The sequence below is a fragment of the Argiope bruennichi genome, chromosome 1, assembly GCF_947563725.1.
Source record: "Argiope bruennichi chromosome 1, qqArgBrue1.1, whole genome shotgun sequence".
NCBI lineage: Eukaryota > Metazoa > Arthropoda > Arachnida > Araneae > Araneidae > Argiope > Argiope bruennichi.
In genome coordinates, this window is record NC_079151.1 from 48197919 (window position 1) to 48225189 (window position 27271).

The window sequence follows — 27271 nt, forward strand, 5'->3', positions numbered from 1 at the left end:
TTTCCAAATTTTTTTTCTTTTGAATTTACCCTTTAAAAATTAGAAGTAAATGATTATACTTTCTACTGGTTAGAAGATCTATAATTTGTATTAATTCAACGCAAAATAAATAAACCATATTTTTACATAAAGCTCTTGCATTTATATCTCATATCTCTTGCATTTATATCTCATATTTGGCTACAAATCATACAAAAACTGTAAAATTTTATTTTTCTGAATAAAAAAAAAAAAAAAAGAACATTCTAAGTAGTTTTTTTATAATCTTTTATCGATATTTGCATGCCTAGAAATGCCCCCCAAAATGGAAATTGTATGTAAATATTACATGGTACGTTAAGTACTTTAACGTATAACTGATAAAATGAATTTCTCTGACAAATGAATATCCACCATGAAATTGATCTGTAATCGACTGCGCTGTCGAGACTTACTTTTCTACACCTGATACTTCAAATTTATTAATAATATAAATTCTTTGAAACACTTCGAGTTAAGTTTAATTCCCGATTATTTAGTTTTCATTCTGGAGTAAAGATATAAATTTTTTTATTTTATTTCATCAAAAATGAAACTTGCAGCTACATGATCTTGAAGCACTAAACAATCTCGGGAATTGTTCTCCCCGTTGGCTTAATCTGGAAATTTGAAATTGGAATGTCATTCTTGTCATCTGATCTCGATTCAAATGATTGGGTCTGTCCTTAAAATACTAGTCATGTAACTTCAAAATGGGATTTTAAATCTAGTCAAAATAATACTAACCTGAATTGATTAACAAAAACTCTCTCGCATAAGACCGGTCTTGGACTCTTTTTTTTTTTTTTTTTCGTTTGTGAATAAACATTTACAATAAAAAGAAATTGAAATTATTCCAAATCAGACGTTTGTACTTCTTTCTATTTACTTAAATTAAAAAAAAAAAAAACATGAAAAGTTGAAATATTTATGAATATGAGCTATATGGTATTTCAATGGTGCTTCGAGGGAGCTGTAAAAATTTGTTCTTTACTCACTTTGCAATCGAGCCGGCTGATATATAATAGGAAAGTCTACTTACAATCGAGTTTCGAATGTCGGCGTAGTTTTGGGAAGTAATGAAGTATGTAGGTTTTATTTTAATTTTAAAAACCGTACAGATTTCTTAGATAAAACTTTATAAAGTTCGAATTTTATAATATTTAATTTCTCAATAATATATATAGTTTTATGAATTATATTTTGTGACTACGTTTGTGACCTTTTTCCCAGGATTCCTCATATTGTTAATGTCAGCCATATTAGTAATGAATTGTTTCTGTTTTGAAGGCGTTGTTTACTAACAATATCATTTATTTCGATGAAAAAATTGAAATGTAGCCCGGAAAACGATCCTTTTGAATACAGCATTCAAGGATGGACATAGCGTCTACAAGTGTATCGGATAAGTAAGTTCTTTTACGCCTTCATTTCATTTGTTTTCCCTTGTGTTTACATTTCACTTAGAATTTTTATCTTACTAATACCGAAACCTAGTGTTTTAAATTTTACTGATGTTAAACCTATACTCTTTAAACACTTCAGACTTAAACAGCTTATATGTTCTTGCGCAGTGATTCTTTGTTTTAATGATTTAGAATGACTTTTTAAATTCATTTACTGTTCCGAGTAGTTGTTTTCTGAAGAATCATGTTTTATATTTGCGTTGAAATAAATTGTTATTGCTTGATTTTATAACTGTTATATGATATGTTTGTCTAACAATGTAAATAATACCTCCCTCATTCCTTCCCCCCTTGTCGTCATTAAATGTAACGTAAATGTAAATAGTTGTTTTGCGGAAGTAGTCATAAACTTGACCTAACTTTCTGACGCATTAAAATATTGTTTCAGATTAGCTTGCTTGAATATATTATTGGACTGTAGAGTTTTTCGCATTATTTTTCGTTGTGTTTGTATTAATATTAAAGCTTATTATGCTATATTTATTAGATAAAGCGCGTTTTGAAATGTGATTGGAAAGAATTGTCATTAGTCAGCTGTTTAATCGTACACAGAAGTTTATTAACTTAAAATGTCGATCAACAACCACATTATTTTCGAATTGTTTAGTGCTTTTTTATTGCATGATATTTCTAGAAGGAATTATTTTTATAATGAACTTATAAATATTTATTTATTTGAATTTTGGAATATTTCCAGGATTAGACAATTTTTTTTATATTAAAAATTAAAAAAAAATCATTTATAATTTTTGCTTGTCTTGTATTTATATGTGCTATTAAGTATATGAAAAAAAAATTAATCGAAAGTTTATCAAACATTTCATATGTCCTTGAAATTAAATTGTGTTTCTATATTAAACTATTTTATTAATGTTTCAAAAATAATTTCTTTATATTTAGTTGATTTCCACTTGTATTTTTTAAGTCATAATTAAACAAACATTTCTTGATAGGTTAAGGTTAGAATTCATGTTAAAGTTAAAATGAATATTGTTAAATTACTTCTCTCTCTATATATATATTATTTATGTACTTAAGCTGTGATGATTAAATATAAATTCTTAATTATTGTATTTATTATGCTATGTGTAAGTTTTTACTGTTTATGTATCATTTCTATTTCAAAATTTCAATGAAAATGATATTATGAATATTGCACAGATCTTCCATGTTTTGTGGAAAAAGAAATTTAATATTCATATAAATAAAAAATATTTTTTCATAAATTAATAAATGTTTAGCATTTTATAAATATCGAATTTGACGAAATCTCTTTTTTATGGTAGCTGTCATAACTTTTTATGGCAAAAGTCTAGTATCATGTTATATTTTAGGCAATAAATGACAAGATTTATTGCTTACAAAAAGATAATCTTACAAATGTTATTTATTATTATTATTGTTATTTACAAAAAGTAAATCATTTTTAAAATACAAATTGACAATTAAATTAAATAGCCATATCCAATTTAAGCAAAGTTTTCCAGTTTCCTTGTTTTGTGGAAAGTTATAATAAGCATTTATTTACATTTATAATTTCATTAAAATTACTAAATAAATATATATATATCTTCAATACATTTCTAATTAAAAAGAGGGAAATAAGTATAAATTTATAAGTAACTGTTCAAATTTAAGGTACCTATTTCATTTAACAATTAAACTATTATATGTAAAGTTGCGTGTGCTTGCTTTCGATTTTTTTTTATTTGTAAGATAGACAAACATAAATCATTCTTATTGTCAGTACGGTGCAAATGCAAATTTACAAGTGCATGAAATTTGATATGTGATTATAAAAATCTAAAACAAACCACACATTTTTTTTTTTTTTTGATAGATTGCAGGTTTTTCCTTTTTAATTTCTAAAGAGCGATTAGCTTCAAGATATTGACACTATACAAATTTCTGAAGAAGTAAAGGATGAAATTTAAGAAATAATTTTTTTGATTTGTTAGTTTGCATTGTTGTATAAATAATATATTATGTGAATAGAAATGTATTCTAATTAATTTTTTGATACTTGTTTAAAATTGTTTTTGGAAATTTATTTCTTTTCACAGATGGTTTCTTCCTCTTTTATAGTTCCACTTACTTTATTTGACATTCTACTGAAAAAATACACTTCTATTTGTTTAAAGAAAATTTTTTAGTTTTCATTTTATTGAATAATGACAATTTGAAACAAAGTCAAAATTTGAGGGCCCTTAGTCATATATTATTGTTTTCCCTCATAGAAAAATAATACATATAGCATTATTTCATGTTATTCTTTTTTTTGTTGTTGTTTCTATTTTTATTTTTACAAAAATATTTTAAAATATATTTAAAATTATATTTTATTGGAGTTTGATTATGTTGAAAAAGTTTGCTTTTGAAATTCCAGTACTTTGAGACCATTTTTATTTTATTTTTATGATAAAATTTTTAGAAATTCAGATATAAAAGCTTATTGAAAAGATTAATTAGGAAACATATGTAAATAAATGTCTGTTTTTTAAAATTTAATGAATGAAATGCTTTTATATCTTGTATTAAATATTGATTGTTACTGAATTTTTTTAAAAGAATTATTTTAAAATATTCAATGTTATTATAGTGTCTGTTTATAATTATTAAATTCAACTATAATAACTATTCTATAATTTCAAAACTTGTTAATATTTCAATCTAATGCTCTTCTTTAGATTTTTGAATTTATTCTCTGTATATTTGCTGTTGCGAATTGCATCATCTTCAGATTGCTTTCTTGAATGATGTTTGGTATTTGTCTGTGTTCAAGTATCTGTTTTGCTAAAATATATATCTTCTGTGCTTGTATTGATGCTTGATTATTGAAGAAAATTAGTACTTTCTATATTTATTTAATACATTTTATTATTATGTTGCTAAGTTGAAATAAAATCTTAAATACTGCCTGAGTGATTTTCTCAAAATATCAAAAAATTTGATTATTATGATATTGAATTTGATAACAGTGACTTTGTGAGGTATTTTAGAGCTCATGATTTGATTTTTTTTATTTTGTGGGAACTAAAATAACTTCGATACTGATTAAATATGCCATTGGCAAAGTTTAGGATTAATCACATGTCAAGGGCTAATATTACTTATGAAAAAAGTCTATGAGCATGCATTCTCAATCTGTGTTTTTTTGCAGATAATTAATTACTGGCATGCAGTAAATACACGAGTATTATAATTTTTATGCAATCAGTCTTTCTGAAGTCAAATGCATCTATATATTATTTCCCTACAGGAACTGATTAAATTAATTTCAGAATAGTTTTAATCATCTTAATTTTATCATGAATTGTTAAATTTTGCATTTAATTGGCAATGTTAGAGCCAATTTATTATATTAATTAGAGAGTCTGTGTAAAAAAGATTTTTTTAGTATCTAATTTCATATATTAATATTAGTATTTTTGTTGAAAGTTATATACTTAATTACTAGAAAGGCTATTTTTATTCCTTTATTTTATGCTTTTATCAGATATTAGCTTTGTTCTTAGCATGAATATATTAGCATGATTTTTGTAGAACAAAATTTTGTTATATATTTGTATAAAATTATGCATTCTCAAATACTTAAAAAACAATGCTAGAAAATGTATTTATTTTATGAGGCTTTAAATTTTTATTTAAATATAATTTTGTGTGCATGCTTTTATTATTCATAGCAGTGATACTTGCATTTCTTTTTGTGTAGGCCTAAAATTATTAATAGAAATGACTCCAGTCACCACAAAGACGATTCATGTAGTTTAAGTTCTGATTCTGAATCAAAAGGTAATTTGTTTTTGCATGTGTTGTATTGAAACTAACTATTTAAGTTACAAATTATAATATTTTATAAATTTTCTACTGATCAGCATCTTTCATTTGATCTCGTCTTCTGTGATATGCTAATAGTATTCTTAATATCATTTAATTAATGTTAGTTGGTCCCTGTAAGTAGTAGGTCAGATGCCCAAATGCATGGAAGTGTACCAAACGATAAACAAACACATTTATGTTGTTGAACTGATACAGCAGTTTTGTAATAACATTTATAAAATAATTTACACTATTGATGCATTTTTTAAATGCATTATTATCAGTGTAGCTACATTTTTTTTTCTCCATCTTGTTTGCATGGCAATAATATTAGCAAAGAAAGCATGAATTTATATATTTTTTTATATTATTTTTTTGCCTGAAAAAATGAAATATCAACGTACATATGCAATATTTTATAAATTAAAAAAAAATATTTATAGGAAATCACTGTGTGAAAGTTATTTTCTTTTTTCACTCTTTATCTTTTTGTTCAATAACAAAGTTGCTGTTAATGGTAATTATCATTAAGTAAATAAATATAATTTGCATTTCGAAGAATTGTTATTAAGAATTGAATATGGCATTCTAATGATGGAGTAAATTAATATTATATACTAAAATAATAAACTTTTTAAGGGAAAAAAATATTTTTAAAAATATATATTGTACAATATATGTACTTATATTGTAAGTGTCAAGACATTTCAGAGCATTTAAATGAAAAGTAGTTGAATGATGATAATTTAAATCCTAAGGTTTTTCTCTGAGCTCGTTAATTTATATTTATATCATATAAGGCAATTTTTTTAGAGTATTTATGTTAAAATTTCAAATTTAAATGAATGAATGTATGTTTGTTCAACTTGCATGAGCGTTTAATTTATCTAAAAGCAAGCAAGTTATCAAGCAGTGATTAGAATTGTGTATTTCAATTGAAAAATTTGAAAGGTTAAGAGTAAGATAGTTGCGTGGGAAAAATTTAACGTATAGAAATACATTTCTATGCGTTCTTTTAGAAAAGTTTTAAAACATAATTTAAGAATAAAATCATCAGATGATTGAAGAAAAGAGTCGCAAGGCTTTTAATATTGTTTTATTTATTTTCATAATATATATATATATATATATATATATATATTTAGTGTGCATTATATGTGTTACATACAACAAATGTTTTTGGTTAACCTAGGAACTCTAGATTTTTTTCCTACCATTCAAAACCCCTCCCCCATAAAATTATTAGTAGCAAATATGTATTTATAAATTCTTTATCTCTATAAAAAAATGTATGATTTTTCATTTAGTTATGACATTACATTAATTATACCATTTATACATCATATTATACATGCTTATTTGCAGTATCAATGTTTTGAACTAGTTTTTATTTTTGTATTTGTTTATTGTATCTGTCTATTAAAGATTTTTTTTAATTATAAAAAGAAAACATTCAAGATTCAGTTTCAAATTTCAATTTTTACCCAAGAAAATTTTCTAATATAAAGTTAAAAAAATTATCGAATTTTCACATAATCAATTATTGCTTTAATTTATATTTTGCATCTTATTTTCTTAATTATAAATAATTTATGATATTTGATGCCATTGTTTTGAACTTTATAGACCCTATGGTGCAACGTTGTGTGATCATTCAAAAAGACGATAAAGGTTATGGTCTTACTGTTTCTGGTGATAATCCTGTTTTTGTCCAGTCAGTGAAAGAAGGTATTTATTTATGTTTCTGTCTTTTCAGTAAAAAATATGCCCAGTAAGGAATAAGATAAATATGAAATTATTTCAGCTGAAACTTTATATAATTTCTATTAGCTGGTTATTTTTTTTTAAAAAAAGTATTTATCAATAATCATGATTTTAATCTCTTTCTCTCTCTTTTTTTTAATTATGTGGAATTTTTTCACCCAACTCTTTTTTATTTAAACTTACTGTTGGAATGTGGATAGTTTTGTATACATTACTATAATTATAGAATATCAAAAATTTGGCTAAGCCTGTTGCCTTTTAATCCTCTAAAAGCAATTTCATATAATAAAAAAATGTTATTAGAACTGTAAAAAGTTTTGTTTGAAAAATATATTATAACTGTGTAATGATATGATATTTTTACTTTTATTATAGATCTATTTTGACATTTTTTTAATATGATGTTTAATTAGATACATCTTTTAATCATGTGTAGTTGTTAATTTCTGAAGATTTAAAATTTTTTTATTTTGTTATTGGTATTTTTATATAATGATGAATTTACTTATATATTTTTAGTATTGGGTCAACATAATTTTTATTGAAATTTTACTATGATGTTCTTTATTATAGTTTATGATGTAAGGGTAAAAAGAAATTCTTATTAATTGTCGATTTCTAACATTTATTATTGTTCTGTAATTATTTTATATATATCCATCGTTGATTGCCCATAAAAATGCATTCTATACAATAATTTTTGCATTTTTTTTTGTTTTATTTCAAATTTTGTTATTTAACAAACATTGCAAAGTTTTTATGAATATCTGTTTGATTTGTGTTCAGATCTTTTTTATATTTTTAAATATTAATATAAAAATATTTTGACATCCTCATGTTCCATATATTGACCCTTAATATCAATGGATTTTATATTAAAATTATTGCAGAGTTGCAAATTTTTTTCTGTTGTAAAATGTATTTGAAGCTATAAAGATGACTGTGGTGATAAAGTTCCTGTCTGCTTGTATTTTGATAAAATTATGTAGCATTTTTAAAGTTTATTCTGTACTATCCTTTTCTTTTTCCATATGTATTAATTATATATGTTATTATTATTATTATTTTTGTATTGTCAATCCTATTATATAACACTTTAGTTTCAACAATAAACTTTCCAACAACATTTCTTTCCCTTTATTGTAATATATTGACTTAAAAGTCTTTTTGACATCCTTAAAAGGAAAAAAACAAACAAACAAACAAACAAAAAACAACATAAAAAAACATAAATAGATATTTGCTTTATAAAAAACCATTTTTTAATTAGATGGTGCTGCTGCAAGAGCTGGTGTTCAACAAGGAGATAGAATCATTAAAGTAAGGATTCTTTTCATTTTTTTCATTATTAAAAAGTACTGCAAAAGCTGTTTTGTGATTAATGTGTAGTTAATTTGAATTGAAATTATTAACAGACAAAAAATATTAAAAGCATATTAGGTGGATAAATACATTTCTGACCATTTTTAATAGATGGCATTATTAGTCTTGTTAACAAATAAACTGAGAAAGCTGTATTTGAAAGGATTGGCAAAGATCTTTAAAAACCAGTGTTTGTCCTTTGACTACTATTTTAAAATATTTTTAGAAAACATTTCATTTTTAGCCAGACAAATAGCATTTGCAGGAGGTTATATTATTGCAAAGGAAACTGTTGCAAAAATGCATTAGATGCTGTTGAATAGAATTTGAAAAGAATGGTTTGGGTGATTTAAAAAATGATACTTTAAATAAACATAAAAAGAAGCATAATGAACCAAAAAAAAAAAAAAAAATCGTAGGTGCAAATTTTAATGCATGAGTGAATGATACAAGCAAAAGTTCATCAATTTGAACAAAACTTTGAAGGAGCAATTTGAACAAAGCATTGAATTTACAGTGTACAAAAACATATGACAATTTTTTTTTAACAAAAGTTCTCACTTGCATGTTGCCAGACAATTTCGTAAAAGAAAGAAAAGTAACTTTAAAATCACTTCCCTAAGATGTGTTGCTCGACCCACTCTATTTGCTCCCTCAGATTGCTATTTTCTTCAATCCATATAGAGTATTTTTTTTGGAAAGAAGTAAAATTCCTAAGTAGATCTCAAAAATTATCTGCTCTGTATTTAAACAACTAGACCTTTTTCTTCATGGAATTCATTTGCTGCCTGGAAGATGGACAAGTGTTTTAATGCATTTTTTAATCATTTATTATTATTTTGATCATATTTTTTCAGGTAAATGGCACTTTAGTGACACAATCAAATCACCACGAAGTTGTTGAGCTTATAAAGTGTGAGTAATTTTGTTAAATTGCCAATGATTTTGTTAATTAAAACTTTTAAATTGTGCTTTGGAAAGTAATATAAAAGTTGTTTACCCTTTCATTAATAACCTGGCCTAGCAGGCTGTTTAAATTCTATACTGGCTGGTCAGTTTCTGTTTCAGAAAAGGAGTGTAGGATGTAAAGTGTAGACATCCTTGATGATAACTCATTTTATATTCTGCACCTCCCATTTGAAACAGAATTTGCATAGGCAAGTCAGTAGTGAAAGGGTTAAGCATAAAAGTTACTTTTTACGGGTTCATTTAAAAGATAAAGGTACTTCCTTTTTTTTTTCTCTAAATAATCTTATAATTTAAAAAAAATTATGTGTAACAGAACTTTTAAAAGTTATGTGCATGTAAAAAGTTATGTTCTTGTTTTATTTTTCATTAAAAAAATTTATTTAAAAATGAAATGATAAATTATATTGTCTTTATTAAAATCTTAAAATAATTCCATTTAATATTATATTTCTTGTTTTTTTGCCCTTTGAATACATGAGATATAAATTGAAAATATATTTGCTTATTGTTTCAGATAGCTAAAAGTTTTCTTCATATAATGCTGTCTGTTAATTAACTTTTTTATATGCACATAATATGCATTATTTGCATTTATAGCTGGTTCCTATGTGGCTCTAACACTGTTAGGAAAGCCTCCAGGGCAGGGAAAAGGATCTTTGAGTCCCCAACATTCATTTCTCATATCTGGAGGCAGTGGAACAATGAATATTCTTAATTCAAGTAAATCAGATGCTTCAGATCGGATAACAGGTCCTCAGCCTGTTGATGTGAGTATTGTCATTGCTAGGATATGGTTCAAATTTGTGCCTTCTGTGTATTATATTAAGAGTGAATTATTCATTTTTTATTTTGAATGCAGTATCTAACATTTTAATGAAAAGCGTTTAAAAATATTTACTGTTAATTGAGCTAACTAGTTATTTATAATGATTGTGTATAGAAATTTTAGGAACTACTCTGTCGTGAAAATTTTTCATTTAAATTATTTTAATGAATGGTTTCTGCATTCGTTTAAAAGATCCAAAGAAATTATTTAAATTTCTTGATAAATCATACTCATTATTCAGACAAAAATAAATAAATATATTTAAAAATAATTTTGTTTTGAAGCTGTTTACATATATTGTTATTTAACTATACATATATTGGATATTTTACTTAAAGAATATAAAAAATTTGACTTGTACTGACAACAAACAATAAAGAGAAAAAAAAAATATTCATGAAATTCAGCATAATAAGTTTTTTTTTTTTTATTGAAAAAAGAACTATCATTTTCATTATCATAGTATTGTAATCTCTCAATTATCTAATCTAGTTATAATAATAATTCTGTATAATTATATGAAGAATAATTAACTTTCCCTGCTGCCGCAAGCAAAATCTACTATAACCCTCTCATGTGCTCTGTATCTGTTGCAGTATTCATGAATATTACATATACTATAAAAAGCATGCATTCATTCTATACAGTATATATATTGTATGTTTCATGCAATTAAGTTAAACTTACAGTGTATCTGATTTGTGTGTGTGTGTGTATATATATTAGAGTTCTTCTTGTATTACTTTTTAAGTTGTAGTATGCATTACTAACATTTATAAAGCATTGGGTGGTATAAGCAAAAAAAACAAAAACAAAAAAAAACATGAATAAGAATGTATTTTTGGAATAAAAAGACATTTTTTTTAATGGTATGCTTGGGATAAAAATTGTATTGAATGATTCTACTATAGACTACTTGGGTACAAATTCAAAAAAAATATTTACACTAAAAATAAAAACAAAAGCAAAAATCCTACCTCAAAAGTAATGTCCTAGGGAGGCAATTTTTTAATGTTAATTTTAATACTGTCAGAAGCGTGTTATTAATTGTTTTGATAGAAAAGATGGACTTTTATTATGATTTTGCTTTAAATTGAAACCAAAGTAAATTTAAAAAATATATATATTATTTAAAAGGCGATATTTAAGCTTAAGATAATGTAAAAGCTTTTTCTGTGAAATAATGATTTTGAACAATATGAACATCAATTTCCAGAGGCAAGTCATAGCCATTATCCATCTGATGATGGTTAAGTCTGCTTTATTTTATGCTCGTTTCTAACATTTTGATCTTCTAATTGAATAGAATTTTTAATCTGTAGCCAAAAATTTCTGACAGTACTTTCTAGTGTATTAATTAAATATGTAAAGTGTTAAATTAAATGCAACTGTAAAAGCATACATTGAAGCAGTCTGAAGCATTTGTTAGATGCTTTGTTTTATTTGACTGTTGTCATCTAACAGTTAATAATAAGTAATATTTCTGTGCCACATATAGTAGTGTTTTATATATATAGATATTATTTTGTACATATAGATGAGCTTTATATAGTACATATAAATTTAATGAACAGAACAAAAAAAAAAAAATCTAACAAAGGGTAGACTTTAAAAAGTGATGTATTAAAATATTTTCAAACAATTTTTAAAAACTTTTTGCTTGCAATTGAAAAATAATTTTTGCATTTTTGCGCAAATAAATGTGCACATATTTTGATTCACAACTTAACATTTTTCTTTTTCAGCCGGAGAAACAGCAACAACTTACCAATTCCCGCATTCACACAATTCGTAAAATGCTGGAAAAGGAAGTTGTTTATCTTGAAGTAAGCCATTTTAATTGTATTTTCTTGCTGACCACACCATTAGGTTAATAAATGCGTTTCCATTATTTTCTTGTTTCTTTCTAGAATATCATTTATAAATTTATGTAATTTAATTGTTTTGGATAAAATTAATTAGCCTCTTCAGGATGGATGCGCACAGAAAGAAGTGCTTTCCCAGTATGGAACCTGGCAATTGTGGACCATCCTTACAGGCCAGATCATTTTCTGTCGCTAAGCCTAATGCAGATGCATAATAATTAAAAAAAGTACCCTTTGTATAAAAATGAATAATTTTTTTTATATGTGACAGTAGATATATTTTCGATCATGATTAAAAAATTAATTAAAATACTTGATATTTAATACTAAAAGAATAAAACATATATATAGTGCACTTTATTGTGATTGATAGTAGTTAAATTAACTCTAGTTCAGTGTAGAGATGATTGACATTACATAATTTGTATTCAAATGAAATTATTCATAGCATCTTCTAAATTTTAAATAATATATTTTAGCATAAATAATTTAATATTTTGTTTCTGTCAATGGAAAATACCCAGAGATTGATCATTCATAAATTTATATACCCCCTTCCCTTCGGAAACATAAATGGTCTTATAGTCATAACTGCCCAAATGAAACTAATAATTAAACCTTTGCTAGTATAATATCCTCTTTAAAGTGAACATATAAATCATATCAGACACTTTAAAATGAGCATGCTTCTCTTTACATTAGGAAACACATTTATATTTGTTTAATTATAATGAATCACAAATGTCCAACCCCAATGTGACCTCAGTGAGAGAAATATTAATGTATGGGATCAATGTTTTGAAACAAAGGCATGGATTTGTAACTCCATAATAGAAAACATTTCATTCTATAAACTAGACACACCTGTGTATCAATAGTTCCTTTAAAATGTTTCTATGGTGATGCATGCATGTATGTAACTTGTGACCCTGAGGGGAATCTGATACAAATGCTTGTGAGTCAGTCATCCTGAAGAGGTTAATCATTTATTTTTCCAACAAACTTTGTTGCTATTTCATCTTATTTGCATAATCAAACTATATAATAGTGGTATCAGTAAAAGTTCTGTTTATGGACTAATGAAAATATTTTAAAAATAATATAAAATATTTTATATTTAATTATGAGATATTAAGAAATTGTTGTGTTAAATAATATCATATATCTAATTGATGTGTTTCTGTCATAGTGTCAAATTTATTAGAAAGAAATATAAGTAGAAGTGGTAAGATAAGTTGAACAGAAAACAAAAATGTGTTTAAGTCCCTTGTTTGCTTGTTTAGAAAAGATTTCTTGTAATAGCAATTTAGATCTTTTTATGATGTAACATTACTTTAAAATAGGCAAGGATATATTAAATTTTTATCAAGGATTCCTTGAAATTTTTTCTTTAATCGTTTATTTTTCTTGAATCATGCTTTGAAGCGGTAAATTGTTTCTATGCTATGCTTTTCCCCTGTATTATTTTATTCTTAATTTTTATACATAAAAAATCTTAAAAGCAATTGCATGTTATATTTTTGTGTGATTTGTAGATAATGCTGAGCTCAGATATAAATGCAAATTTATTCTATAAGTCATGTTAAATGGATAAGGACTTTTACATTTTATTTTTTTCTATATTAGAATTTTTTTTAGTTACAACATTTTTTTTTCTTCCATTTCTCTCCGTATTTGAAGCATTCAGGTTTTTTGTAACAATACTTCATCCCGATTCTGTTTCATATTGATTGAATTCCAAGATCAAATGATATTATGTATTCTAGTCAAACAATTTATGTGGAAATTTGATTTTCTTTCCTAGAACCTCAGGGCAGAGTTTTCCAAGACTCCTTCAGAGAAGATGCGTGCTGAAGTTAATGGTGCTGTAAAGCGAGTGAAAACTTTAGAAGAGCAATTAGTTAATCTTACTGGTATTCCTTATGAGCACATAGTAAGTAATTTTGAATTGGATGTATGAAATTTCTTCTTTCCTTTTTAGGAAGGTGAAGTTAATATTTGTTAAAAGTTGAATTATTTCTTTTAAGCAATTTATCATTGTAAATTAGATGATGGCATGATAAGATCATACTTTCAAAGATAGCCAAACATTCATAAACTTCTTTGATTACTAGCTGCCTATAATGACCTGCTGATTCGCTGGGACTAAGGCTCAGTAAAATTTTCAGTTAAATAATTATGTAACTTGGCCTTTTAATAACTTCTTGTATAAAATATTTTTAATATCCAAATTTTGATAGTCATATAACTCATACTATTGTATAAGCATATTCTGTTCATTTACTGTAAATTTTCTTGATTTCCTGTTGGTTCCTGTAGATTTGAAATTTAAATTAAAGTAGAAGTGATTAAATTAATACAAAAACACTTTTTGCTAAAACCAAGTATTTTTTTAAAAATATAAGTGCAGAAAACAATCGCACATCCTTGAAGTATTACGTGCACTACGGAATAACTTTCATAATCTATGCAATATTTTAAAGGATTATTCAATAAAAATTTGTCTAATTCATCATAAGATTCAGTTTTTAAGTTTACTTTGAAAAGAATTTAAATGATATAAAGAATAATTTATGAGTAAATGCAATTCTGAAAAAAAAAATAAAAAATCAACATTTTTATAATTCTTAGGCTAATTAACTCAGGACATTTATTGACATATCTTTGAAATGGTCGATGGTGTGAACTAAATTCACTTGCTTTTGTAATAGAGTAATATTCAAATTTTTATAATTCACTCAATTTTATCTGCAACAGATTAGACCTTTCATTTTTATTTAAAACTATATGCTTCTACAACCAACCGGTTTGCTTGGAATATTGGTTATATTTAATTTTGATTAAATCATTTAGATATAACTTTATGTTCATGATTCGATTTAATTATATTAAAGCCATGTTATTTTAACTGTCTGTTATATATGCTTTGTTTATTTTGTACATGAACCTTTCGAATGGAGATCAGTGCTATGATATCATGGCACTATTAAAAACATAAATATCCAATTTATCTGTCTTCTAAATTTCATGATATTGTAGCTTCATCTTTTATATGTCTTGCATTCATTTATATAAAATATAACCCTTTTTCTTTAACTTTGAACAATGGAAGTAAATCAGCAATCAAATAGTTAGTGAAACGAAGAAACTAGCTTAAATTTCAGGTCAACAGTGTATTCTGTTGTTAGAAATCAGGCAAAAAAAATGTCTTTAAAATATTGCTGAAATTCAGCAAAAAATTCGCATGACTAAGAATTAGTGTCATAAACTAGATAATTTTTTAAATTTATTAAATTTACTTAATTGCAATAATATTTTCAGAAGTTATTGCAAAAAAAGTCAAAATTCAACTTAAAAAAATATTAAAATTCTATTTACAATTTTTAAAAAATCACTCCAAGGTGTATATTTCTGATTTCCAAGACATATAGAGGGGTTATAATTAAAGTTACCCTGTTTAAACCTACGTATTGTCTGCTCTAGTGGAAGGATGTGAAGAAACTTGATACTTAGGTTGTATGGATCATGGGAAGCAGAAATGTGCAATAAAAAAAAAATTAGTTCAAACAATTTGCAACTTAAAAACTTTATTTAATATGTTCAATGTGCATTCCATTTATGTCAAGCGCATGTTCAACAGTGGCACAAAGGGTTTCTCGATCAATTGCAGTAATGTGACGTGTTATGCTTGCTTTCAATTCATGCAGAGTCCATATGCTTCCTCCATAGACACGATCTTTCAGGAATCCTCACAACCAGAAATCTCAGGGATTCAAATCCGGAGAATGCGGAGGCCAGGCAGTTGGAAAACTTCTTGAAACTACCCGTTGATCTTCAAGGTGGGCACAAAGCAATGCCATCACTGGTTGAGCAATGTGAGGTGGTGCATCATCTTGCATGAAGACAGTAGTCCCTAAACATTCTCGTCCTTGTAAAGCAGGAATGACTTGCTGCTGAAGAAGGTTGCAGTAACAGGCACCCATAACTGAATACCTTTGAGGGCCACAAGGAGTGTTCTCCTCACAAAAAAAGGGGGGGGGGCTAAGAATGAAATCAGCAGTAAAAGCACACCATACAGTAATGTAATCAGGATGTAGAGACTGTTCATGCACATCATTAGGACTTGCAGTACCCTTTATGCGACAGTTCTGAGTATTAACTGCTCCGCTTAGGGTAAAATGAGCCTCGTCCGACCGCAAAATGTTCATAGGCCATGAATTGTCAACGGCTATTCTGGCTAAAAAAATTTAGCAAATTGTTTTCGTTTCTCTGGGTCTGCAGGATTTAGCGCTTGCACATAATAGATCTTGTATGGATACCACTTTACAACGGATCGAAGAACCTTTCGTACTGTAGACCAAGGGAGGGACAAATCACGTGCCACCACTTGAGCACTTGATGAAGAATATTGCGAATCGGACGCTCTTTCGACTATGGCAAGAGCGACTTCTTCTGCAGTTTCATTTGAAATACATTTCCTTCCTCTTCCTTGTACCACACCCAACTCTCCAGTCTCTTCAAATTTAATAATCATCTTTTTCAAAGCCTGGACATAGGCCCTTTCTGTAAGTTTTTCAAGCGCCAATGTTCTCGCAATGCAGCTGACAAATTACTGCTGTTCTGATAAAACAACTTTATCAGTAAAAAACCTCTTCTAAAACAACTTTATCAACCTCTTCCTTCCTTCTCTACAGCATGGCAAAGAATGATTTTGCGACAATGAGTACTGCCTTTTTAAACTACTTTAAATTTCATGACAGCCCTTATCGTACACGGAAACTGCCATCTATCGGCTGTAATTTAAACTATTTTTTTTATTGCAGATTTCTTTTCCCCATGATCCATACAATCTAAATATCAAGTTTCTTTGATATCCTTCCACTAGAGTGGTTACTACGTAAGTCTAAACAGGGTGACTTTAATTATAAACACCCTGTACATGTGCTAAATTTGTTATTAGTAGATCAGATGATCTAGCCTATAGAATGCCAACACACATAACTCTGTCTTTACTATTAGTATAGATATATCAGTAAACTTAAAGAAGACTAAATCTTTGGAAACTATAACCAATTTCTTATTTTATGTTACATACATTTGCTTTCCCTTAAAATAGATGCAAAGATGTGTTTAGAGTCTATGTAAAGAAAAGTTTTCTCTATTGCTGGATATTGATAGAATATCAATTTAAATTAACTAAAATAATTAAAGTAATGGAATAGTAATTGACTTTCATGTTCTTTAACTAACATTTTACTGATAGATGCATTGCTTTTGTTTTCTTTAATTAGGAATTTTCATATTAACAGAAGTAATTTAATTGTTGTTCTATAGTTTTTATCTTTCTTCTAGATTACTAGATCACCCAAATCACCAACATCAGGACGGCACAATCATGACAGAGAGAGCCATCGGTCAATCTCTTTTCCAACTCATGGCTTACACAATCGTCCTTTAACTCATCAAGTTTCAGCTCCTGTGTTACCTGCAAACCAAGTGTCTCCAAGTCCTGCAAGTCCAGTATCTCCTGAAGCTAGTGATCCAAAATATCAAGTCATTTTATCACCATGTACAGAAATACAAGACAAAAAGTCTAGTTCTCCTGAAACACAAAAACAGTCACTTTCTACGTCCCTGGAAAATATTGTAAAACATTTGAATCCTCGGACTACTACGTGGGTATGTTCAAAATTAGCATATAGTTAAAAAAAATATTCAAATACATTTGAACATTTTTGATTTGGTGCTTTATTTTAGATATTTATTTTGATTTGGTGCTTTATTTTAGATATTTATTTTGATTTGGTGCATTAATCATTTTTATTTTATTTATGTATTAATCATTTTATATATTTATTTTGATTTAGTGCATTAATCATTGACAATTGTAGAGAATTTAATTTTTTTAAAAATCACTGGCACATCTTTCTTAATTTATTTATGACTCTGAATAATCTTATAATACATATAAGATTATTAATTATTTGTATGTATGATCATGCTTTTTGATGCCATCTAAAAGCTTGCTTTTTTTTGGTTATTGATTTTAAAAACAAAGATTATTTTGAAATATAGTTTTTGGTGGTATTAGCTAAAAATTAACTTGAAATTCTCTGATGGCTTTTTAATTTAAAGTTGAAGTACAAAATAAAATCATGATGAATAGACATTTGATTAATACTAATTTGAATTAAAGTGTATATATGTTCTGAATGTTGAGTCTGATTATGTATGTACATAATTATTATTTAATGAATTTTATAATTTCTAATGATTAATATGTGCTAATAATAGTAAGAATATTATAATTGGTACCATAAAAATTATTTTTTTTCTTTTAGTGTTTTAAAATAACTTTTTAATTTTATCAAATTCATTGTAATTTTAATTTCTTGTAGTATTTTGTGTAGATTCTTTATTTATACTGAGCTGTTTGTATTAAATTTTTGAGGTCAGGCTACCCCATCAATGTAGTAAAAATAGAATATGTAAACATCTGCTCAAAATTACAAAAGAATTAAAAGACATAAGAAATTGTAAAAAAATGTTTATCCTGTGAATGATTAAAATTCCATTACCAATTCTTTATTATTTTTTAGTGGTACCAAAAAAAGTAAAAAATCAATTATATAATTCTTATTATTCTATTATGTGCTCTTGTGATATTAATGTCAATTTTAGTAGAAAGTCGTTGAGAATGCTTTGTTCATGCTTATATTTATTTAATAAATTGTCTACAAAAGAGGTCAACAAGTTTATTTGTCATTTAAAATCTCGCATTTTATTTAACTTAGTATAGAACTTCAGGGTCAATTAAATGCAATATAAATGTAGTTTAAATGTTTGCTAAATTTTTGCTTATTTACATAAAAAAATATTGTTGCATTATCTTCTTGCATATATTTATAATGCTGTTTGGCTTTGATAAAATTTGCACAAAACTGCTATTTTAATTAATTTACTATACAATTTGAGGGAGTCTTCTTTTTATAATAGTTCTTTATACCCAGTTTGAATTTTTTATTTTCATTGCAGTGAGATTTTCAAGAATTGTGTGCTATTGTGATTTATGATATAATTTTTGTGTATTGCTTTTAGATGATTATTTGTCATTCTTTCAATGTTTTGCCTTTCTTTCAAATGAATAATATTCATTACAGAAATAAAATTCATTCATAGAACCCAAAAATTCAAGCTAATTATTTCATTAATAAAGTGGAAAAAAATGTTCTGTACTTATTGTACACATTTCATAAATCTGTGATGAGTAATACTGTCATCTCATTTTGTATTATTAATGAATATTTGTATTATTATTCTCATTTTAAGAATATTAATGAAGTCCATTTGCTGCTGAGTTTAATTTATATTCAATTTAATCTTATATATGTTTAATAAAGTCTACCTATGTAATCTTTGCAAAAAAAAAAAAAAAAAAAAAAAAAAAATGTAAAACATACATTTTTTTTTACACTTAAAAACTTTTTATAAAGATTTTAAAGAAAGGCTCATTATATGCTCTACTTTTTAAAGCAAATAATTTTAGTCTAACTGCAAATACAAATATGGAAAGAGATACTACAATGCATATATACAGTACTTAATACTAAACCTACCACAAGTGGTTAAATTGCCATATTCCTATGGCAGTTCCATTGTTTTGGTGAAATGCCATTATGTTTAGTGTTAATAAGAAATTTGATAATTTTGAATTATTTTTTTGAAATATTTGCAAAAGTGTACATGGAATGTAACAAAAATATTTGCCATTACAGCCAATGAACATGAGTAGAATATTTTCAGTAAAGATATTTTTTTCTTCGAATATATCCTTAAAATTTGTGGTACACATTAAATTAGCTGATTGGTTGTCAGATTAGACAAAAATTTCATTTGTATTTATTTATATTGTGCATCATATAAATATTTTTTAATAAAAGAAATTATTCAATTAATTTACAAAAAAGTTTCATGAACAAGTTTTAATCTTCAATTTTTTTAGCCGCAGCACACTCATACTCGTCAGAGCTCTAGCCCAGAAACATTACGTGGAATTGAAAATCTTAAGTGCCAAAAAAGTAATGGTTGCACAAGAGCTGAATCCTTGTACAGATCCCCAAGTGCAGTGTCTCCATCCTTTGGAAGTTTCAGGAGCTTTAATTCGAACTTAGAAAAGTCCAGCCATCCAGTAAGCTTTTCTTGATTCATAATGCATCTTACTGATATCATATATTGTTGCTAAATTTAATTTTTATGTGTGAAATGGTACTTAATTTTTCTTTTCTTCTCTTGTTAAATAGCCCTTCTCTTTTATTCATAGAATTTTCTCCATAATGTTTCCCTATGCTAAAATTTTTTATATTAATATATTTGTTTCAGGTGAATTTTTAATTGTTATGAAATATATTTTTGTACTTTTTTTCATATATACAATTCATTTTTTAGTTGCTTTACAAAGTTTAGATGAATTTTTTATTAAATTTTCTTTGAAGAAAGTGCTCATATGTGTCAGATTCTAACTTCTGAATCACCAAGATTTAATTATACTTTGTTGTGTATTAATTTTTGTCTAGATAAAAGATTTTCCTATAAGTACTATTAAAGGGGCTCTATCACCTTAATATAATTTCTTTCCAAAATTAAGTTTCTTTTGATATTATGATACACTATAGTTTTTTAATGTCTGCTCAACATCATGCTTTGTATTCATGTACCTAAACCTGTGATTTTGATTTTAGAAATAATTCTCAAATTTCTATACAATGATATAGGTTCTATTTATGTTTTACTTTTTTTTTTTTTATATATAAATACATTTTTTAAAGCATGCTTTCTTGATCTGTGTATGATCATGATAGATTCTTACTCCAATCCTACTTTTTTTCTTCTTTTTTTAGTGCGTGGCTTGGCTGTATAATTTTTTTCAAGTATTATTTGAAATTTTTCATAAGATTTCTGTAAGGCATATTTGCCTAAATAATCATTCTACAGCAGGACAAAAACTTGGAATGATTTCATTCACTTTGATTTTATTGTAGTTGATGTCAAAACTTGAAGGTCGGCATTTTATTTAAAACTTTTATGATCAAAATTCCAAGTTTATGATTGCTTTGCCCCTATCTTAAACTAATGCTTATGTAAATAAAATAATTTTAAATTCAATTATTTTAAGTTATGTTAATTATTTTTGAAATTTGATTCTTTTGCATTAAAAAGTATTTTCATAACAAGATAATATAATATCAGGAATATATATATATATATATATATATATATATATATATATATATATATATATATATATATATAAATTCTTATTTACTGTAGTGATTTGTTATGTACAAGATGTTATAAAAAAGTATGCATAGTGATGTATACATTAATAATTTCCTTTTCTGTTTTGAGAAATTTTTGTAGTTAAAAAATTTAATTATAAAGGGGAGGCTTATTTAGATCTCAAATAAAAATATGAAATGTGATCTAGAATAAATTTATAATAATATAAATAACTCTTAATTCATTTTTTATTGTTTTATCTTTATTACTGTCAAAAGTTGTTTCATTATTATCAATCACATACAAATTCTTCAAGGATAAAATAATCTCTGATATGATAGTTAATACTATTTTTCGTTTGTTTTTCACACATCATTTATGCTGCTGTTGCTAATTGTTAATATTTGAAATTTTTAGAGATGTTAAAAAATTATGAATAGAGCTTTTATTTTCTTTGAATCTGCACATTGAGCAATCTTGACAGAATATGATTCTCAATTTCTCTTTCCTGTTTTTAAGAAAAATGAACTTAAAGTTTATAATAACTAATATATTCCTTACTTTGAATCTTATAGCACCTATGATTACAGAGTGATGTATCATTTAAAAAAAAAAGTATTCAAGGAATTTGTGTTAAATTTTTTAAACGTGTATTGCCATTTAAACGTGTATGTGGCAATGAATTAATATTTTAAAGAGGCGTACTATATTTTACATGTCATAAATTGAACATTAATTTGTATCAACTAAATAATTTATGATTTCTCCAAACATTAAAAAATTTTTAAGCATATCTTTCAAATAAGGAAATGGTTTTTGTAAAATGTTCCAAAACTGTCACTTAAGTTTTGTAATGAATATCATGAATATTTATTTAAAATTATTCTAGTTTCTGATTCTCAGATTGTGGTTGAAAAATTATTTCATTATTATATATGATTGATTACACATACTAGTTGCCATGATTTTTTCCCCCAAAAAGTTATATGTTAGTTTTTAAGTATAATCTTTCTGTAGCATCAATCTTATGCTTTTCTAAAACTTTAAAAATAAATAGGCACCTTCTGCTGGTCAGTGTGATAGTGCAATAGAAAGTCCTGGTCCATCTCCACCTGGTACACCACCACCCGAACCAGTAGTGTCTCAGAAAAGTGGAGGTGAGAGCTTTGAGGGTGAAGAGCCGGTCTCTCATGAAGAAGTGAGTCATTTTGTTTTTATATTAAACATGCTCATATAGTTTATATATTAAGCATTATGGCCATTTGAAATTGTTTTTAAAAATTTGAATTTTTTAAACATAAAAATGAAAATGAATTTTAGTATGGAACACCACCAGAGTCTTCAGCCGAAGAATTCAATCTTCAGCCAGTTATATCAAAATTGAATCAGAACACAAATATAATTTGCATGGAAGATGATGACTTCTCTTCTGATACAGAAATGGTAAAGATATTTTCATAAATTTTATGATGCTGCACATTTGCATTTGATGCAATTTATTCAATTTTAATTATCAATCTTGGTCTTCTCTTTTATTTTTCATCTAGGGTCATTTAGAAGATCATGGGCCTTTCAATGGACTTTGGAAGCTTGTTAGAAATCCAGCCCATTTAGCAGTCTTCTTACATTACTTAATGTCTAATAGTGATCCATCCAGCCTAGTAAGTTTAAGTTTGTAATTTAAAATTTTTAAAAATCGAAATTGATTTGTTTGTTTTGGTTAAGATTTTTTGATGCTATTGGAAGAGTGAAAAAAGTATGTATTTCTTTAAGGCATCTTTATTTAAAAATAAAATAAAAATAAAGTAAATTCCCCCCCCCCCATATGTTTGCTTTGTGATCTTATATTTTCTAAATATGAAATTAGAACATTCTAAGTATTCTATTTTTTTATAATAATTTTATTTGGTTGAATTATTTAATTTAATTTTTATGGTCTTTTTAAAGTTAAAAAGGAAAAATTCTAAAAAGAAATAATTTCTGTTATAGAAACTTGTAATATTTAATTAAATAAACATATGGTGGAAAATTCAATGGTTTAAAAATAAAATCTATTTGAATTCATGTTAGTTAAAAAATGTAAATACATTTGATGGAAAATTGTTATCTTAAATTGTTATTGTTAAAAGCGTACATTCATTTTCCAATTTTTATGAGTTTTTCTTTCTTATTTTAGTTCTTTTATCTCATATCTGAAATGTATGAACAAGGTACTGGAAAAGAAATGAAAAAATGGGCATATGAAATTCATTCAAGTTTTTTAGTTCCTGGGGCTGTAAGTATCAATGTTATAAAAACTCTTTAACTATAAACTCAATTCAAGTATTTCATTCTTGAATATTTTTTTAGCCTCTGAAAGTATCTCTTGTGGATGAAACTATTCTTCATGAAATAGGTAATAAGACTATTTTTTTTTATATGCTAATTTTTCTATGCATTGAATATTAATTACGATATATGAATTTGCTTTTATGATTTGCTCTAGATGAAGTTCTTTTAAATCATATTGACAAAGAAGACACTCTTCGAGCAGTTTTCAGAAAGGCAAGAAGAAAAGCTAAAGAAGAATTAAATGACTTTCTTGCAGAATTTCGAAATAAAAGGACTATGGGTATGACATTCAGCTGCTTTTGGTTAAATTTCTATTGATAATTTTTTAAAAGATTTATTATGCATATATTCAGGTTTATTTCCTAATTATTCCTTCATTAGAAATTTAATAAAAAATAAGTTTATTTAATTGAATGAAATTTATTAAAACTTACCTATAGTTTCAGTACATAATTATGTATTGTATTCAATATAGTTTAAAGAAGGCGCATGCTCTTAGAAGTTCTTGAAGTATTTTATGCAACTCAGTCATAATTATAGTAAAATTTGTCCTTTATTAGTTCTGTAAAAGAATTTAATTAATTATAACTATTTTTATATGATAGATTTATAAAGGAATAAAAATTCTCTTTAAAATTTAAGTATCTAATAAAAATTTAGTGGTTATCAAATTAGAAAATAGTAATTATCAAGGTTTTACATTAACTCTTTACGAATCATTTTTATTCAGTGATATACCTTTTTGATTTGATGGTTCTAAGGCATTTTCTCTTCAAAATTCTGTTGTATTTTATAATTTTAATATCTAAGGGATTGCAAGTTGTTTGTATATAATAGTAGAAATTTTCTCATTTTATTGCTAGAATAAGACATACATATATTCATTGAAATATTTAAGAAAATTTTATGGGTAATTATTAAAGGTATGATATTGTAATTTTCTAGATGCAATTTGTGTAATAATTTCATGTGCTTATATTCTATTTATAATATATAAGTTATTTTTATATATTTTTTACTTTATTGTTATACATATTCTGTTTAAATGTTAATTGATTAAAATGAGAAGTTTGCTGCATAACCTAATGCTTGTGTAAATAAATTACTAATTGTCATTTTAATATTTTGATTGTGAAATTCATGTGTATAATTTAGTGTAAGGCATTAAAGAAAATGAATTTGTCTATAGATTTGTAAAATTTTTCTAATATAAACTGTTTAATAGGCCTTGCCAATATATTTGGCCCACCTGATTTCCAGCTTGATGAAGCCATGCATGATAAAAACAAAGAAATTAAAGTCATTGAATCTCTTCTTGGACCATATTTTGATAATTATTCGTAAGTTAATTTATTTTCATTTTATAGTTAGTTGATTAATATTTTATATATATTTTCTTTAATTTTTCCAAAGTTTGTAAAGTTTCGGGGAAAAAATAGTTTTTGTGTACTATAATTTATTTGCATTAGGTATTTGTCTCATAAATAGGTATTTTAGATGACAAAAATTTCGGTTGCAGCTTTTTTGTTATAGCATTTGATAAATTGACATTTACAATGTAGTTGAAAAATATACATTACAATGGAGATTTAATAATCTAAGTTTGATTTTCTGTTCAAATTTTCATGGGAATAATAATAATAATAATAATTAAAAACCCCAGTTAGTTTCATCTTAAACCTTCTTTTCGACATTTGTGTATTTAAGTGTTTGGCATTAACAAAATAATAGCTTTTACTTTAAAATAAATTGCTATATATTTATTTTTTCTGCTTAGTTATTGTTCCTTTGAGCTGTGAGTACTTTTTGCTATATTTGCAATTTTTTTACTATATTATAAGATGAAAATATGTCTACATCTTATCCATTTCATTTAAATTGACAGGTTTTCAGTTAATTTTTTTTAATTAGCTGGATTGCAATTTTTGCAGCTTTTGCTATATATAATGTTTAAATTTGTACAGGCAGTTTTGAAAGTCTCTCTTTTTTGTTTCGTTTGTGGTTGTTGCAGTTACAATGCAAATTTTTTTATAATCCATTTAGAATTACTCTATTTTAAACATATTTATGGTGCACATGGTTACAGGAACTTAAAAATGCATTAAACTAGAAAGACGGATTTGTTATGAAGTTTTAATACATTATAGCTTGTTATTTTGAACAGTTTTCTCTAGTGGGAAAGTTTGTTCTTTTTAGTCTGTAATTTAGTCTGTAAACAGCTTTTACTAGTCTGTCTGTCCTTAGTTATAAATATAGTGAAATGCAAGCTAGATAAATGCTTGTATAAACATCTATCTTATTATATCTAACAATATACTTGATGATTTTTTTTTTAAATTCTCGGCTAAGTTTATAAATGAGTTTCATATTTACTTATTAAAAAGAAGGGGAGAAAAAAGTAAAATTTTCTTTTGTTTGTATTCATTTATTGTATCATTAAAGTTTTAAAATGTATTATTTATATATTAATTTAATGTGACCCAATGATGACCAGCTGAAATATGTTTATTAATCTAACATTAGGCTGATATCCATACATTTATCATGCATTAATTTTTTTTTATGTTATAAAGTTCTATTTTATTTTAATAACTAAATTTGATAATTTTTCTTATTCATTTCATTTTATTTAGTAGTTTAGATATAGCAATAAAATTTACAGAATTTTGTTTGAAATTACTTGATAAAAATATATTTGCTGAAAAAAAATTATTTAAAAAAGATAATAAATGAAATTGAACAAATTTACAGTCAATAGATGCCAGACTTTTTTACTATCGCTGTCTACATTATTGTCTTTAAAACATTAGGAAATTGAAATGAATTTGACATTGAATGAGCACAGTTTAAATTATTAACTTTCTAATACAAATCACGCTTCCTTTGCTTTAAAACAAATGGAGGAATGAATATTGTAACCTGTTTCTTTAAAAAACGTCACAAAAAATTGCTTAGGAAGAAATCTCCTGCAAAAACACATGTAAAGTCTTAAAATCAGTAATAATAATAATAATAAAATTGCATATTCACCTTTTTCTGACTGTATTTTAAAATAGCATTGAATTATAGATTTCATGTATGTGTATGTATTCAATTATAGATGTCATGTATTTCTTCATTAATTCATGTATGAGGAAAAGTTAAAACAACATGTATTCATTAATAATTTGGCACAAATTATATTGTTAAAAATTTAGAAAATCGAAAGGCCATAAATTTATTTACCTTGCCTTCTCATGGCTCATACCTTATCTTCTCTTCATTTTGTGGAATTTGTCTGTAATTTTTATAGCGAAGTATTATTAAATCCAACATTTTGTGCATTTTGAACACAAATCTGACTAACAGAAAGAATGACCTGAAAGGTAATAATAAACAAATCAGTTGTTTTATTTATTTATGTTGTTGTCAATTTATTTATGCTTGAGAAAAAAAATATTTTATTTTGTCTAAATGTGTTTTTTTTTTTTTTTTTTTTAAATGAGAAGCATGATTTTTTTTTTTTTTTTTTTTTGCACACAAATAATTGCTCCTTTATCTGTGTGTCCCTATTTTTCATATTTGTAAATAAAGTG

General features: G+C 25.6%; 1 protein-coding gene across 4 annotated transcripts in view; it reads left to right on the forward strand.

Annotated features, from left to right (window-relative positions):
- Nucleotides 1-1083: 1083 nt before the first annotated feature.
- LOC129972634 (rho guanine nucleotide exchange factor 12-like) overlaps nt 1084-27271 on the forward strand; it is a 98694-nt gene continuing 72506 nt past the window's right edge. Inside the window, exons 1-18 of one of the 4 annotated variants that reach the window (XM_056086962.1) lie at nt 1084-1102; nt 1360-1427; nt 5197-5276; nt 6930-7031; nt 8338-8387; nt 9287-9344; nt 9996-10165; nt 11970-12050; nt 13894-14022; nt 17442-17768; nt 20092-20277; nt 22423-22563; nt 22686-22808; nt 22913-23026; nt 23542-23640; nt 23715-23760; nt 23851-23976; nt 24922-25036. In XM_056086962.1, the coding sequence (XP_055942937.1) occupies nt 1396-1427; nt 5197-5276; nt 6930-7031; nt 8338-8387; nt 9287-9344; nt 9996-10165; nt 11970-12050; nt 13894-14022; nt 17442-17768; nt 20092-20277; nt 22423-22563; nt 22686-22808; nt 22913-23026; nt 23542-23640; nt 23715-23760; nt 23851-23976; nt 24922-25036 (1979 nt within the window). In that variant the 5' untranslated portion in view covers nt 1084-1102; nt 1360-1395. Of the gene's footprint in view, nt 1103-1154; nt 1428-5196; nt 5277-6929; nt 7032-8337; nt 8388-9286; nt 9345-9995; nt 10166-11969; nt 12051-13893; nt 14023-17441; nt 17769-20091; nt 20278-22422; nt 22564-22685; nt 22809-22912; nt 23027-23541; nt 23641-23714; nt 23761-23850; nt 23977-24921; nt 25037-27271 lie in introns of those variants that run through there. The other 3 variants (XM_056087039.1, XM_056086882.1, XM_056087116.1) reach the window with 3 other exon arrangements.